Raw genomic sequence first — 17,561 nt, 5'->3', positions numbered from 1 at the left:
ACTAGAGGGCAGTAAAGTAAAAATTTTTAAAATGTCTGTAATAACTGTAGATAGAAATTAGTATCTGATAATATTTCGTGAATGTTATAAAAGAATAAACTCTTTTACAATTATATTTTCAAAGTGGCATTCGTATAATACAAATGATTTTTAAATATTAATAAGATTTTATAAATCTTAAAAATAATAATAAATCTTAAATCTTAAAGATTATGTATCTATTAAGAAACAAATTATACATTGACAAGTTATGATAACGGTGTTTATAAATGATAAAAATAATATGAAGTATTGCTATGTTTTTAATAATATTTAATTACCGTAAAGATAACATTATTAAAAACGAAAATCCTAAATATTATAAATAAAAATACATGAAAATGTGTGATCTTATAGATTTAAATAGCCCTGACATAAAGGGTTCATTAAGTTCAAGACTTGCATCACCTCTAATACCAGTTCCTACAGATATATGCAAGAATTTTAATACTCGAAAAAATGAACCAAATTCTCCAATAATAGGAAAACGTGATAGTTTAGAAAATAATCCTTTTGATATGGTATTACATAAAACTACAGAATATATTCAAAAAAAAGATGACCCTTTTGAAATGACTTTAGAGAAAGCAATGAAATTAAAATGCAAACAGAAGACTTCATTAAGATCATTTTCTTTAGATTTACCAGATAATTCAACTGTTAAACAAAAAGTACATACACAAAAATTAAAAATGAATCAAACAGCAGATGAACTATCAATCAAATCAAATACGAACAATGTAATTACTAATAAAGTATCTAATGAAAATATAATTGTTAATGTAAGTAATGCTAATATTAGTAATAATTCAAAATCAGATGTACCTATTATTGAAATTCAAGATAATGATTTATCCATTTTAAATCAATCTGAAATGAATGATATATTATTTGAAACAGATAATAACTCAAATAAAAATCAAATAAAATCTATTTTACAAAATAAAATGTCATTACATATGCAGAAAGATAAAATAAATATTGAACAAATTCCATTTTCTAATTTAACTTTAAAAGTTCCAAAATTTAGGCGTTCTTATTCACAAGGAGAAGCAATATCTCCAAAAGAATCACAATATTTACATCAAGTATCATTATTTGAATCTTTAGGAATTGATTCAGATAATAATATTAATATATATTCTTCAAATTCACTTGATTTATTGAATGAAGGATTTTTGAAAAGTTATTCTAATGAAAGTTCTATTTCAAATTTATCAAATATTTCTTCTATCCCTAAATTAAATTCTGTTTCTTCAACAATCAATTCATCAATAATGTTATCAAATGGAACTATGAATCGTACATTTTTAGAAAGCTGTTCATCAGAAAAATCACAAAATACAAAATTAAATGAAAACATGGATTTGAATAAAGAAGTAAAATCTATGTTTCCAACAGAAAAGGATTTAATGACATCAGTAGCAAATATATCAATAAAAACTTCAATATCTGATTTAACAGATCGATTTAATAAATTGAAAGCAAAAGTATCAGAAACTCATATTGAAAGTTGTATGAATAATAAAGATGAATTTACACATAATTCTTCCAATGTAATGAAAGAATGTGTCATAGAAAAAAATGAAAAATATGATATAAATAATAAATTAATAGATATTGATGTATTTACACCAGACAATAATAAAGAATATTGTAAAAATTCCATTTCAGATACATCTTCAGATTCTGTTTTTCTTGTAAGTTTTTTATTCTATGTATTAATAATTATATTATATAATATTTCCTTACCAATTTTTACTTTACAGGAAGAAAATAAAATTAACAAATCAATACGTCAAGAAGCAAAACTTCTTGCAAGAACTTTTGAAGAATTAGCTTTAAAAACCAGTTCAGGCTGTAAGTTTACATTTTATTTCAATTAATATAATAAATACAATATTAAGATTGTTTTATCAAAAATCTAAATCTTATTAATTTATAATGTAATAAATTATTGATTTAAATATAAAAGTTTAATTATAAAAATTAAAAAACTAGAATATAAAGAAATTAGTGTAATAATTATTAATAATTAGTGTGAGATTAAATGATATAAAATATAAAATAGAAAAACAATAATTAAATATATTAAAATTTTTTAATAAGTAACATTAATATTTAATTTATACACAATTCAAACATATTTGAAATAATAATTTTAAATGATAATTTATATTTTACTATCTAGCAAGTATGGATGATTTCATTACAAACAATTCTTTATGGACATTAGAGTTATTACCAGCCTTTGATGATGAAACTTCAGTTGAAAATTTGATTGATTTGCCGACGTCTCCTGAGGGAACAGATACAAAATCAAAAAATGTAGAAATCGCAGAGAATAAATGTAATGATTCAAATAAAAGTAAAAAAAATGAATTTATTGATAATGTGAAAATAAAAGATTTAGAAATGGAACTTGTTGAACCAATATTAGTAGAAAAACGTTTTACTGCAGTAACGCTTTTATTAGAACTTAAAAAATTAATCGAAACAGAAAATAATGTAGAAGCAAGTAAATTAGTAAAAAATTTGGAGAAAGCTTTAGGTATTAATTGTGAGAACAATACTGAATTATTGACTACTTATCTTAATGCAACTAATAATTTAGCAAAAAGTCCAGAAAAATCAAGTAACAATTTGGATATGATAAAAAATGTAGCAGAACATAGTATAGAACACAGTCAAGAAAATAATTTGACTGGTAATTCGATGGAAAATATTAAAGAATCAGAGTTTTTTGAAAAAAGCTTTAATGCAAATAAATGTATTGATAATCAAAAATACTTAAATAATGTAAATTGTAAATCAAAATGTGAAACTCCAGAAACAGAAATATATATTGAAAAAATAAAGAAAGAAAAAGATGAAAATGAAATTATTTCTCATAATAATGATTGTTACAAACAAAAAAATAATTTAATAAATGAAAAGATGGTAATTGAACTTCTTGCAAATATAGGAAAATTATTATGTGAACAGACTGATAAACATCCAACTTTGAATGTACTTAAAAATTTAGGAAAAGTATTAAATTTTACTTCTAATAATTGTAATATTGATAAGAATACAAAAAGTGACAATGCTTATATAGAAATTCAACAAACTCCAAAGAAATCAAAGTTAAAATTTGAAAATGAATCTCGATCGTTATATTTATCAAATTCTACTAACAGATTAAGTTTAAGTTTAGAATCAAAGGTACATATAAAATTGAAAATTTTAAAAAAATTTGTAAAATTCTAAAAAAAAAATCTCTTATAAAATAATTAATAATATTTGTTACAGAAGATATCAAATAATAAAAATTTTATTAGGAGAAGTGTATCTGTATCTCAAACACCGCCATTTAAAAATGAATCTAATTTATCAATGTTTAATAGCAAAAGTACATCTCAATTGAAAGAAATAACAAAACGATTTTCTAGTGATCCTAGTTTTACTAAACCAGAATCAAATAAAGAGATTATTATAAATAATGATAAAAACATACTACAAAAAGGTAATTATTTGTTTTTATGTTAAAATAATGTTAAAACTATTAATAATGATATACTAATTATGTATAAATAATTAATATGATGGTAATCATAATTATTAATTAGATTTACAGAGAGAAAAATCTTCTACAATAAGTACAGTTAGAAATAAATTTAAGAAAAAAGTTAATACTAATATCATAAACAAAAAGGGTCCAATGAAAGCTATTCTTCCTATAGGAAATATGCAAAAAAGAGGTATAGTTAAATAAATTAAAAAAGAAATATAACATTTATATTTTCTCTTTAATATGTATTTTTTTTTTCAGAAACTATTAATAAAAAATTAACTTCATCTATTGGAACTACAACACCACCTCAATCTCATAAAATAATTAGTAGTACTCCTAATTCCACAAACAATGAACTTTTAACCAAAAAATCACGATCTGCGAAACCAGTTGCTTCGTCAACTCCAGATGCTCAAAATTCTAAAATACAAAAAACACAATCACAAATAATTAACAGTCCTAAAAAACGTAATTTTTCTTGTGATATTTCACCTGTAACTACACGCATAAATATTAGTAATTACAATGGAATGAGTAATAATTTACAAAGGTAAATTTAATTTTATAATATCTAAAAATATTATAACAATATAATAATAATATATAACAATAAAAAATAATTTATTTTCTAGAAATACTAAATTACCATCTCCAAAGAAAACAACACCTAAACGCCGAGCAACAGAATCTGGTATTCCAAAAATACAGACTCCACCTATAAACAAAAGTTTAAATTCTTCGTTTGAAGTTAATCAATATGAACGTTTATATGAATCTCCGAAACGTTCAACATATAAACAATCAAATTCACAAAAAAATTCGCCAATTTCTTTTAAAAATAACGGAAATAATATACAACGAAGTCCATTAAGAGATAATAATAAAATTGTTCAGAAAGTAAAACCGATAAATTTGGTATATATAAAATTATATTTTAATAATAAATTATTTGAAAATAATAATTTAATCATAATTTATTTTTTAACAGATTTCGAAACTTCGACGCTATAGTAATTCAAATATAATGGACAAAGAAAACAGTTACGTTTAATTTATAAAAAGTTCTGTTATAATTAATACTACTCGTGTTATTAAACGTTCGTAACATTGCAATGTGTGAACTTTTTACATTTATGTTTTGCAATAAAATATTTGGAAAATAAATAATATGTAGTTCAAATCATTTTCTTTTTTCTTTATTTTACAAGATAGTTCTTATTTTAATTTAAAAAATTATAATCAATATTTTCTTAAAAATATTGAGAATAAAATATTTTAATCATTATTAAACATTCATATTTTTATGATCAAAAATTGTAGAATTTTTTGTTTCTCAATTCCTTTGCTTAATACTTTTAAACCATAATTTTACATATCTCAAAGCTGTGAATTACTAATATCATATTATAGAAATAAGAATATTTAAATGTGCCACGTGCAATGCATCTTAAGATTTGCTCATGATCTGTTGCGTCAGATCCGTCGATCTGAAAACAGGCTCAAAAGAGAGCTACTCGGCCGGGAACGAGGACAGCAGCGCTCGGGAATGGCCGATACGTCACGGTCGTTTCTAAAATCAAAGATGCAGTAACGTATCATATATAAATCATGAAAAAAATATTGTTAGAAAATAACTTCTATTTTAATTTCAATTTATAAAAATTATATCTTATTTTAAATGCATATTTATATAAAATTATTGTTAAATTTGATAAACGTATCTTGCTATAATAAATACATAATAAAATGTGTTAAAAAAATTAACAATTAAAAATAAAATTTTTTAATTTTTTGTGCAAAAATTATTTATAATTTACAAAATAATATATTCTACTAATTTATTTAAATAAAAAGTTGTTAAAATAATGCAGATGAACGGTGATAACTAATTGAAAAAGAAAAAAAGATATAACAAGAAACGATGTCGGCAAAAGCGATGCGCAGAAGCCGGTTTCCATAGGGTACTAACAAAGATATTGCCGCACCTGCACGGACCCGTCCCCGCAAAAAGTGCGCTCCGCGTGTTCCGTACTCCAGCGGCGGTTCGTCCACACTCGCGTGTAGCCGCACCCGGCTTGACGCTCTTCGGTTTTGTAGAAATAACTTTTAGAAGCAGTTGCGAAGAAAATTAATCGGCGATGCAAACAATTCTTTAAGAATTGTCAGAAGTGACAGTATCAATGAGGTGAAGTGCGTCACAGTTTCTGTGAGTTCGATCTTTTTGGGCGTTCTGTACAAGCAGAGCCAGCGCGGCGCGCACGAGAGGCCGCCTCTAGAAAAAGAGCGCGTCTCACGCGTTGCGCTACATTGGAGTATGCGATGTTCGCGAAAATATCAGAAAAACGTTGGAAATGATAAAAGTGCAGATATTAACTAAAAGCGATTTATAATTGTGCATTACTGCTTTTGAAAGTGTAAATTTGTGAAGATTTTAGGCCGGTCGAACCGGGAGTAAGAAAAGAGGCTGGCGCGCACCGAGTCTACCTCGGGAAAAGACCGCGTCTTACAGGTTCGTGGTGTGTTGCGATAGCTATTGTGTGACACAATTATCCAGGCTTATCGCCATTCTTAAAATTATCATACGTGTCATCATATATAATAAAGATGATAGAACTACGAAATATTCTGCGAACAGTCTGTGCACAGTGTCAACGCATATGAAGGTATACGGGAATCGTAACCGGCAGCGATATATCCCGCGTGGTACGTATACGCACGTAACATACATCTAAGTACGATACGTATGTGTGGTATGCACATTTATAAGGACTATGGACTCGTGAAATCGTTGTCGTTGGTCGCGTGTATCGAAGTGGCCTGTCGCGAAGCGCGTTTACAGAGAGATCCAACACTGTGGAAAACTTAACGAGAGAGAGAGAGAGAGAGAGATCAGAAAGAGGAGAGGTATTCGTTGTTCGACGATTGGCGCGTGGTGAAGACATTCGATGGTCACTTGGCACGTATATAGTGTAATTATTTCCCAGTTATCCCATTTTGTCTTTGTGAAGAAAAATATTATTTATGGGTACATGGATCGGTGCATTTTCACGAGCGAAACAAAAGAGGAAGAACAAGCAGTTTCCAACCAATACGAAAACCGTTCTCTTTGTTCGGTATTGCGATACCTCGCTAACGATTTGTTCGAATTTTAAATCGTGATTCACGACGATTACCGGAAGGAAGTTACCTACGTGGATACCAGAATATCTTGACATCGTAAAAAGTGCGTACAAAGGGTGTGAAATGCGTCGCGCTGCAGTTCGATGTTCGATCCAGTAGCGACGGACGACCTGACTTTGTTAGATTGCTTCTCGACGTGTACATCTCTCGGCTTTAATCCAACAATGGATCAGCGCAGCTACAGTATACAATTCGAAATTCTTTTCCGGTAGCGGATAAAACGATAAAAAGTGATCATTCGCGTGCTTTCTGAGCTGCGTTTAATCGCTTTATTCAGTGATTAATGCTAAACATTTAGTAGACATTTCGCGCGTTCCGAATGCGCCATAGATTTTGTACATTATTGACTTTGTCGATCCGTGCAATCGATAATATTGCATCACGTTAATGAGTTTCTTCAGTTGTGTTATTTTTTTCATCCAAGCTAAGTTCGTAGAATTAAAAAGCTAGACAAACATATAACATTGAAACATTGAGATATGTGCTTTTATTATAACATATTCGAACTTGTTTATATGCGTAAGAACAGTTCTGCGCTTGATACGAAGCGGTATGGGCTGTTTCTACTATAAGAATTATCGACATTTTATCTACTTATTTTTTTTTAATAGTAATCAAGAACTTTTAATATTTATGCAATGATAAGTTGAAATAAATATCATAAGATTTTTACGTTTACGTTACGAAAATAAGAAAGGAAAAAAGAAAAAAAAATTACATGAAAATCAACTAAGTGATAAAATAGAAGCGAATGTACACGCGCAACATATAAAATTTTTGCCGGCCGTTATGACATCAAGCGTGAATGTATTCAGCACCGTAAAAACGTGCAGGAAACATTGTGAAAATAATTTATATCAGTTTGTTTCTAATTATCATATAAAAGTAAGTTGTCAGATATTTTATTGTGTCATAGAAGGTTTTATTGTCGCATAATAATGCAGCAACACCGGGTGGAAACACAAATTCTCCACGAGGAGCAAATCCTGGAGGCAATAGATCAGTTACGTCGACGTAAAGCTCGACCTGATGCTGATCGTATCTGCAATTATTTACTACGGAAATTTTCCGTGGATGCACGAGATACCATTGCTGATCTTCATCGGTTGATTGAAGCGGAAAAAGTCATACAAGTTGACTATAAGGGTAACACTAGTTACCGAAATGCTTCAAAATGGTCACGATTACAACTTTATAAAAATCGACCGGAGGGTTTTGTGAAGGAGAAATTAAATTCTGGGATGGTAGCAGGTGCAGTAGCTGAACTTGTTGTTGAAGAACCAGATTATCTTGATCAAGGTGTACCAGCTTATAGGCTAATTGAACAGCTACTCGATGGTGTTTCAAATCCTACTTCTAGACGTATGGTAGAAGATTTTCTCGGAAAAGAAGTAGCCAGTGGTAATTTAACGCGTTTGTCTAATGGCAATTACTCGCTGGTGGCGACGTCTGACATGACAACCACCGCTGAACCAACACATCGAGAATCTTTTACCCTCGAGAATGGAAACGCGCGACGTAAAGAATTACAAACTGTTTCCTCAACCACGGGTGGTCTTTATGATTTTGACGAAACAGAAAACTTGACAATTACGGACTCTAGGTCAAATACACCCAGATCTTCACATCAAGCAAGCCCCAAATCTGATCCTCAGATCAGAAAAGAAGAATGTTACGAGATAATCGTAGGAAGAAACGAAAATACCGAATCATCGGTAGAACACGATTCTATAAAAGAACAAGAATCACAGGAACCATCACAAACTTCTATCGAAGATGTGAAAGAAGAATTCAAAAATACAGATAATCAGACTCATAACCTTAAAAGGTCGTCAAAAGCTGAGCGTAAACAGCGCCTACTTGTTCGAACAGACGATCCTATGGACATAGAGATCAAATTTGAAGATTATCGAAAAGATAATAAAGAAGAAATAAATTCGCAAAAAGAAAAAAGAGAAGAGACTGGACATCTTAGTGAAGAACGAGAAGACGAGGATGCGGGAAGAAGTTCTACTAATCCTTCACCTACACCATCCAATACTAATGTTGGTGGTTTTCGTAGTGCTCGTAGGAAGGTGTGTGCTTTTGTGGTTTACTTATAATTTTTAATTTAATTTGTACATATCTAAAAAAATAAAAAAGAACTACATTTCAGAGAGCAAAAAAAGTATTTGATCCTTCTGATAATAATCTTGTGAAAAGAAAACGTGGAAGACAACCAGGTTCACAAAATAAATCTACTATATCTCAAGAATCACAAGATTCTTCTAAAACAACTATTAAAGATGGACCTTGCAGGCAATGTAGTCTTTGTGCCAAAGAAAAACAAGAAAACTTAGTTGCTTGTCGTGATTGTACTGTACGAGGTACTTTTATATTTAAAAATATAGTAAAATTTTAATTTCAATATATTAATATTATATAATTATAAATTTTATTTTATTTTATTTTTTTATTTTAACATATTAATATTATATAATCATTTATTTACAGCACATCCAAGTTGTATTTATAGTCCAGAAGAAATGATTCAAAAAGCAGGTAGTAATTGGCAATGTGAACGTTGTAAAAGTTGTACAATATGTTGTGAAACTTCAGATGCTGTAAGTGAAAAATATATCAAAAATATATTAGTTTCTTTTTCATATTGTAATTTAAATTAATTTTACAGGGACCACTTGCAACATGTTTTACTTGTGATGAAGCTTATCATTATTATTGCCATACACCACGTATAATAATTCCTAAATCAAATTCAAAATGGCAATGTAATGATTGTATTCAAAAGCAATATAAAACGAATATAAATCAGAATATTCATTTGGTCACTAACAGACCTGATACACCATCAAATCCTCCTGTTTTACCTCCAGTATTAAGTCCTCAAGTTTCTCCTACTAGAGGATCTTCTGATCAAATGGAAGATGATGGTCCAAGAGATGGAATTGATCCAAATATACCTGATGCTTCGGATTGGACATCTGAGCAAGTATATCAATATTTTGCAAGACTTTTTCCAAAAGAAGCAGAAGTGTTCAGACAGCAGGTATTTTTTTTTATTTCTGAAAATCCTATTTTCTGATATCTATTAAATATTCTACATATATATTTCAGGACATTGATGGTCATTCTTTATTATTAATGAAAAGGTCTGATGTATTAAGTGGACTTGATTTACTTCTAGGTCCAGCATTAAAAATATACAGGCATGTATTAAAATTACAAGTGCGACGAGATGATCCAAAACTTTATTGGCTGTAAATGCTTTAGAGATTTAAGATTAGAATTATTAATTATACTGTACAGATTAATTTTTTTATATTTAAAAATTGAGTATTTTTTTGATTCGAGATAGTTTTTCATACTGTATATATTGTAGTTATCTTGAATTAAAAAAATAATTCTTTATTGTAAAGAAAATTTAAAAAATAACGCAAAAAATAATAAAAAGCTGAGAACTGTTATTTGTTTTTTGTACAAATATTTTTGAATTAAATAGTTTAAATAATTTACCATTAATATAAACCTTTCCTTCTTAATATGATATTGATTAAAGTTATATAAATATTTATATAATATTTTTAAAAGGTGCTAATCTTTTCACTTGTTACATGTTGAAGATAAATTCATAATAAAAATTCTAAAAATCGTTTTTATTAAATAAAATAATTTGAATATAGAATACAATAATAAATACTATTTATCTTCATATTATTTTTTTTATTTTTACAATATATAGTGAGATAACAAATATTAATAATACAATAAATTAGTACTATCCTATATAAGGAACATACAGAATACTTTGGTTTGAAATATACTTTCTTATACATTAATATTAATATTTACAGCATACTATATTTTATATAGTTAAAAGAAACATTTATCTTTATTTTCTGTTATAATATTTGTAACAACAATTCCTTTAATATGTATAAAATAATGAAAATCTACAATTAAATATTAAAGAAATATAGCTGAAAATTTGTGAAACAAAAATTTAATGCAAATGAATTCTTCTTATGATACACAGAATAGATGAAATTTGTTATTATCAAAAATTTATAACAATAACATAGGTACATTATGAATATGATATTTACATTAATATGTTGATATCTATTTTGATTAAACTATATGATATATTTTATAATTTTAACATTATAACAATATGAAATTAATATCATTTTATACAACATAAATATTAATATAACCATTTCATTTGCTTTTTATGTTAAAATTAAATTGTGAGGTATGTTTAATATTTTATAATATTCTATTATATTTCATTTTAAATCATTTATAATTTGTCTTACATTGGTTATATAATCATAATCATAAAGTAATTTGTTTATTGTAAGAAAATGCAAAATTTATTTCTATATAATGCAATTAAAATATATTATGTCTTAAAAAATTTGAAATTATATAAATATTAATTATATATTTAGAATATGATATAATATTAAAACAATATATATCAATATTTCAAAAATTTTTCAACTATATATATATTATATTTATTTCTATAATTGCAATATTTTGTTTTCTTTATATAAAATAAAGATTAAGAAATGTCAAAATAAATTTCTAACTATAATTTTTACAAATATATTTTTTTTTCTTCAATTTTTATTATCTTTATATTAAAAAATTTCATTTTAATATTAAACATAAATTATGTAGAAAATTATATATATATATATATTAAATATATAAATATTTTTAAACAAAAATATATTTTTTGAATTAAAAATAAAACTTATAATGTTTAACCAATGTAAGAATAATAAAACAAAACTAAATATAATTAAATTATAATTCTAAATAAATTTTGTTTTACATTTGTACATACATGATGTACAAAAATATATTAATATATAATAAATGCAAAAGCTTTTAATCTTTACTAAATTACTAATAAAGTACATATAATTTGCAGTCTTATACATGTGCATCATTTTTTTATTTTGCAAATTTTATTTTAGTATTGATTTCAATTATTCTATCTATTGAAAAAAAAATAAAGGCTGTTATTTTCTATTATAAAAAACAATGTTATTCTGTACAAAATAATTTCTTCATAATATCACCATAAACTTTTTCCAGAAAATATTTTGTTATTTATTTTGTCATTTATTTTGATTTTTGTTTTTGTTTTAAAATTTCAATTAATTTTTAAAATTTTATTTTTAAATATATATTCTTAGAAGTTTATCTTTCATTTATGAATAATTTTGTTGAAAATTGAATGTGCAGTTGCTACTTAATCATTATTCAATATTCATAAAGACTTATTATACATAATATAAAGAATTTATTAAAAACTGTTTTAATATACAGAAATTTAAATATTTCTCAAAATTGTTAAAAAAATTAGATAGAGTTAATAAATATTTAGCTAGACTTTCATATTACTTTCTGCTGAATTAACACTATCAAAATATTTTGGAGGAGGCTGTTTATGGAATGATGCTTCTGGTACATATAATGCAACTGTTGGAGAAATATCAGACTTTTCAATTAATATTTCTTTATAAGGATCAGTAAGTTTTTCTGGATACAAACATAACCAAAATGCAGACAATGCTGCTGCTGCAATAGCAGAGGCTAAAAGCCAATGTGGTAATCCAATATGTTTTGAAGCACATTGAAGCCAATCAGATCCAGGTATTGAAGCTGATTGGTCACTTTCTCCAGAGTAGTCTGATGGTACTCCATAATCCACTGTCTATATTTCCATAATATTACAATCAATCAGAGTTATATAATATAATTATATAATATAATTTAAATAATAAATATATTATTATTTTACATGAAATTTTATTAATACCTCACAATTAAAATAAAATTCATTTAAAAATTTAAAAAAATTAAATAAAAATTTTTATATATCTAAAATTATTTTTTAATCAATAATAAAATCAATAATCAAACTTTGGCAATTTTAAATTTATATTCCATCATATATAATCAAAAACTTACCCCAGCATCTAATGGAACAGTTTTAATGTATGTTTGTGGTAATTTAAATCCATTAAAATCCCACCATCCTGGAAGAAGTTCCTTTCGCAAACCTGGATCACTTAAAATATCATTTTCAGGTATATCAGGTGACATTATAACTAAGTTAGAATCTACACCTTCTTCTATATAGACAGCAACAGAAAAAAGTGACAATAAATTTGAAACACGTTGCTTAGCCATAAAATCACAACCAGTACTACATGCATATCGATCTTGTGGAGCAGTATATGCTTCTGTACATGCTATAACAAAATAAAGAAATATTTTGTTTAAAAATTTATTAACAATTCTAAATTCTTTAAAAAACTATTTATATTATAAAAAGTATTTTTAAATTATATGTTATATCTAAAATATGAAATAATTTTATTAATGATAAAAAATTAAATAAATTATTATATGATCAACTTAATAATATAAATTTGTTCAATAATTAGAACATTTTAAATTTAATTTTTACTTAAATGCTATTATAATCATTACATACAAGCTTCACAAGCATCTCTTGTACCATTTAAATTGTTTGGTTCTAATCCATAATGTAAATCCACTAAATTAAAGAATCTACAACCTCGTTGACAACATGATTTAACATATTTACTCTGCAATTAATAAATATCATCGTTATTATTAATATAAATGTTTGTAATGTACAAATTAAAAACATGCTAAGATAATACATACATTTGTAAAAGATAACGGTGTTTTTTCGCACAAATTAATACAAGGATCTTCTCGATTTACGAGATTACAAAACATATCACTACGTACAAGATTTATAAGAAATAACAACAATAATGAAATAATTTCTTTCTCTCTTCTCATTTCAGAAAAATTACTTTTTCCAATGATAGTATTTAGTGTATGAATCAAAATAATTTGTTAGACGAAAAGACTTCACTCACAAAGAAGATGATAGCTCGTCGAATAATCGAGTAAATATCGATTTAATTATAGTGAGAATGCATCGCATTGGTCGATATGTTCACTCTTTATAAAAATTTAGCAATGTTAGTTTTTAAAATTATAAATATATATTATAATATATGTCATTTACTTTAACATTTTAATTAAATTACAAATAATTATTAAAAATAAATACTATTTTAATTTTAATAATTTTTAATAGAAAAAAACGAAAATTATTACACATTCTTTTATGAAAAAAAAATATAATTCTTATAAATAAAAATTATTTATAAACATTATATCTTTTAATGTTTAAATTTAAAAAAAAATTTTAATAAAATGATGATAATGATCTATAAATAGAAAATTAAAACAATTATAATCTTTGTGAAAGTATTGTCAATATCGTTAATTAAGATAAATAAAAACAAATTAATTATCCAAGTAAAAAAATTAATAAAAAACATTAATATAAAAAATCTTCGATAAAAAATTCAAAATTATATATATATATTATTTAATATTTAAATTTGATTATTATTTTAATGATATGCAATATCTTAATAATCTAATATCATAAAATAATGAAATATGTAAAATTTGTATATAAAAATTTTAAAAAATAAATAAGTTTATTGATTACCGACAATTTACCGGTTACCGATATGTATACTATATGTATACAACAAGAGGTTGTGCTATATGTGTGTATGTGTATGCCGCGTGCGTGTGTATATGTGTTTAAAAATCTAATCATGATATAGAATAAAGAGATTTTTTTCTATATTTATATTCATACAATACTAAAAGATTTATAAATTTTTTAATATTCATTTTCAACTAATATTCTTATTTGTATAATTATATTGACTCTAGCAGAAATAAGCTATCAGATCGGTATTCTTTCCAAGAAAGTTCTTCCAACTCTATAGTATAAATATATATTTTGTGTGATTGAAAGAAATCAATTGGAATGGAAAAGAATGTGAATCTATTATAATTATATAATTAGTTGATTTCAATAAAATATATTTGTATATTAAGTGTTGTATATATACTTACAGATAACATGTGATGAGTATGTGAAATATCCTTTATTCTTATACCATCTCCTGTGCCACGTGCAATATTTAAGAACAAATAAATATATATTTGAATATTTTATACTATTAATAAAATAATTAAAAGAAAGTAAAATTAAAAAAAGTAAGTAATTTACGTTGTTTGAGACTATATTAAAAAGACTATATTTATAAAGCGCATGCTGCTGAAATTTATCCGTTTTAATAAGTTTAAAAGTTTTAAATTTTTGATTATATTTTTATTATCGATTTATTATTTTTTTATTATTCTTGAAAATTTATAATTGAAGCTTATAAAAAGAATTATTTTATTTTAGTTTAAATATAATTATTAATAATTGTTTTGTTCAATAATAATAATAAAATTTTATTTTTTTTATAATTTGTAAAAAATATTTTGTTTTATATATTAATTAAAAAAAAATACTTTGTTTTATATATATTAATTAAAAAAAATATATAAATTATAATATAATTTATATCAAATTATATATTAATAATATTAGTGATATTTGATTTGTTATTTTTATTTCAAAAAAATCAAAAATTATTGTTAATTAATGTGTATTAGATATTTAAAGAAATGTACTTAATAGAATAATAATGGAGCAAGGCTTTTCTACAAAAGCTATTCATGCTGGACAAGATCCATTACAATGGAATGACTGTTCGGTAATACCTCCTATTACATTATCTACTACTTTTCAACAAGATGGACCTGGACAACCTAGAGTAAGTTTATTTTAAAAATTGAATAATTTTAACATATTTCAGAAATTATTAAAAAATTAATAAAATAAAAATAAAAAGAAATTAAATATTTTTTTAATTATATATATATATATATATATATATATTTATCATTGCAAAAAATTAAATAATATTTTATATATTTAATATTTAATTAATTATTTTATTTTAGACTTTTATTTATGGAAGAAGTGGTAATCCTACAAGAAATGTTTTACAAACATGTTTAGCTGCTCTAGAAGATGGAAAACATGGATTTGTTTTTTCATCGGGTTTAGGTGCTACAACTGTTTTAACTTCACTATTAAATGCAGGAGATCATATTATATCTGGAGATGATATTTATGGTGGAACTAATCGTTTTTTCAAAAATTGTTTAAAAAATATTTTAGTAACATTTGTGGATATGATAGACATAAATAATATTATAACCAATATACAACCAAATACAAAGGTAGAAATTTTGAAATTTAATCTCATACTATATCAATAGATATAGGTATTTAAAAAAAATATAATGTTTATATTTACATTTTTATTTAGATGATTTGGTTAGAGACACCAACTAATCCTTTACTTAAAGTAATTGATATTGAAGCAGTTACTCAAGCAGTGAAGCAAGTAAATCCTGAAATTCTTGTAATAGTAGACAATACTTTCCTAACATGTTATTATCAAGTAAATATTTTTCATTTATTGTTATGATTTAATTAAATAATTTATATAATTACACATATATTTTCTTTTAGAAACCATTAAAATTGGGTGCAGATATTGTAATATATTCCTTAACAAAGTACATGAATGGGCATTCAGATGTTATTATGGGTGCAGCAATTACAAATAGAGAAGATATTGCAAATAGACTTCGATTTTTACAAAATGGTAATATAATAATTTATTTTTCTTTAATATTTGTTTTATTTGTAAGTAACTTTTTAATTATTTTTAGCTATGGGCGTTGTTTCATCACCTCTAGATTGTTTTTTAGTTAATCGCAGTTTAAAAACTCTAGAACTTAGAATGCAACAACATATGAAACATGGGCTTGCAGTTGCAAAATTTTTACAATCACATCCATGTGTAGAAAAAGTATTTCATCCATGTATGTATTTATGAAGTATAAATTTTATATAAAATAACTTATTTTATAAAAATAATTTATTTAATCATAGATTTACCATCACATCCACAGCATGAACTTGCTATTAGACAAACATCTGGTCATAGTGGAATGGTTTCATTTTATCTAAAGGGTGATTCTAGTAAATTTCTAAAGGCATTAAAGATATTTACATTAGCAGAATCACTTGGTGGTTATGAATCTCTTGCTGAATTGCCGTAAGTAAACTAAAACTAAAATAATTCTTTATTATGAAATATTCAGACACATATAACTATTATTTATTTTTATAATTATTATTATTTTAACTTTTTTCATAGATCTGTTATGACTCATGCTTCAATTCCTGAAGAAACTAAAAAAATATTAGGTATTAATGATAAATTAATTCGGTTGTCTGTTGGTCTTGAAACTGAAAGGGATATTTTGGCTGATCTTGATCAAGCTCTTAAAGCTAGTCAATAAATATTTATATCTACAAATAAATTTTATAATCTACAAATAATTTTATATGCATATTCATAGTGTTGAATTGCTACTATATATAATATATATGTTAACATGATATATTATAATATATTATCTATTAATTATATTATCATTAAACAGATAATATTATATATAAATTATATAATTTTTTTTTTAAGAAAAAGAATATTACCAATCGTGTTTTTACATTCCTTGCTATATTATTAATGTTTGAATATTAAAAATACTGTAGTATTAAAAATACATAACTTATTCCTAATGTCACATTTTACATATTTTTATATTTTTTATACGAAAAAGGTGTAAAATGCTGTACAATGATCACTAAAAGAAATTTTAAATATCACATTCTTATATCATAAATAATATAACTATAATATATAATTGCATAAAAATAATAGTTAAT

General features: G+C 24.8%; 4 protein-coding genes and 1 long non-coding RNA gene across 6 annotated transcripts; 3 read left to right on the top strand and 2 right to left on the bottom strand.

Moving 5' to 3' along the window:
- Positions 1-13: 13 nt before the first annotated feature.
- Positions 14-4,759, top strand: LOC100871319 (uncharacterized). Of its 2 annotated transcripts, none has more exons than XM_086907734.1 (8): positions 14-1,739; positions 1,809-1,899; positions 2,231-3,243; positions 3,334-3,544; positions 3,648-3,779; positions 3,851-4,142; positions 4,225-4,507; positions 4,581-4,759. In XM_086907734.1, exons 1-8 carry the CDS (start codon positions 375-377, stop codon positions 4,641-4,643), a joined length of 3,450 nt encoding a protein of 1,149 aa, XP_086763860.1. In that variant the 5' UTR covers positions 14-374; the 3' UTR covers positions 4,644-4,759. The 2 variants fall into 2 exon arrangements, with proteins under 2 accessions (XP_086763860.1, XP_086763859.1); XM_086907733.1 differs by having other exon boundaries at positions 3,331-3,544.
- A 7-nt stretch (positions 4,760-4,766) lies between these two features.
- Positions 4,767-6,445, bottom strand: LOC147657735 (uncharacterized). The gene is made up of 2 exons (XR_015291952.1): positions 5,578-6,445; positions 4,767-5,162 (listed from the first exon to the last, which is right to left on the bottom strand). It is a non-coding gene; the product is annotated as an uncharacterized LOC147657735 (long non-coding RNA).
- Positions 6,446-6,508: 63 nt separating this feature from the next.
- On the top strand, positions 6,509-10,236 carry Lint-O (L(3)mbt interactor in ovarian somatic cells). The gene is made up of 5 exons (XM_003698201.4): positions 6,509-8,847; positions 8,928-9,138; positions 9,266-9,375; positions 9,444-9,818; positions 9,887-10,236. Exons 1-5 carry the CDS (start codon positions 7,711-7,713, stop codon positions 10,031-10,033), a joined length of 1,980 nt encoding a protein of 659 aa, XP_003698249.1. The 5' UTR covers positions 6,509-7,710; the 3' UTR covers positions 10,034-10,236.
- A 235-nt stretch (positions 10,237-10,471) lies between these two features.
- Positions 10,472-14,948, bottom strand: LOC100871610 (transmembrane protein 59-like). The gene is made up of 5 exons (XM_003693145.4): positions 14,774-14,948; positions 13,487-13,792; positions 13,290-13,404; positions 12,761-13,044; positions 10,472-12,503 (listed from the first exon to the last, which is right to left on the bottom strand). Exons 2-5 carry the CDS (start codon positions 13,625-13,627, stop codon positions 12,174-12,176), a joined length of 870 nt encoding a protein of 289 aa, XP_003693193.2. The 5' UTR covers positions 13,628-13,792; positions 14,774-14,948; the 3' UTR covers positions 10,472-12,173.
- Positions 14,400-17,292, top strand: Cth (Cystathionine gamma-lyase). Its single transcript, XM_086907741.1, has 9 exons — positions 14,400-14,696; positions 14,776-14,917; positions 15,390-15,525; positions 15,716-15,997; positions 16,087-16,221; positions 16,293-16,428; positions 16,496-16,648; positions 16,719-16,884; positions 16,987-17,292. The coding sequence occupies exons 3-9, from the start codon at positions 15,397-15,399 to the stop codon at positions 17,129-17,131; spliced, it is 1,146 nt and encodes a 381-aa protein (XP_086763867.1). The 5' UTR covers positions 14,400-14,696; positions 14,776-14,917; positions 15,390-15,396; the 3' UTR covers positions 17,132-17,292.
- The last annotated feature ends 269 nt before the right edge of the window (positions 17,293-17,561 follow it).

Source organism: Apis florea, unplaced genomic scaffold, assembly GCF_048593485.1.
Source record: "Apis florea isolate Af1SG1 unplaced genomic scaffold, ASM4859348v1 contig_2897_pilon, whole genome shotgun sequence".
Taxonomy (NCBI): Eukaryota; Metazoa; Arthropoda; class Insecta; order Hymenoptera; family Apidae; genus Apis; species Apis florea.
Note: the sequence above shows the minus strand (reverse complement) of the source record. Positions and strands in the feature narration are given on the sequence as shown.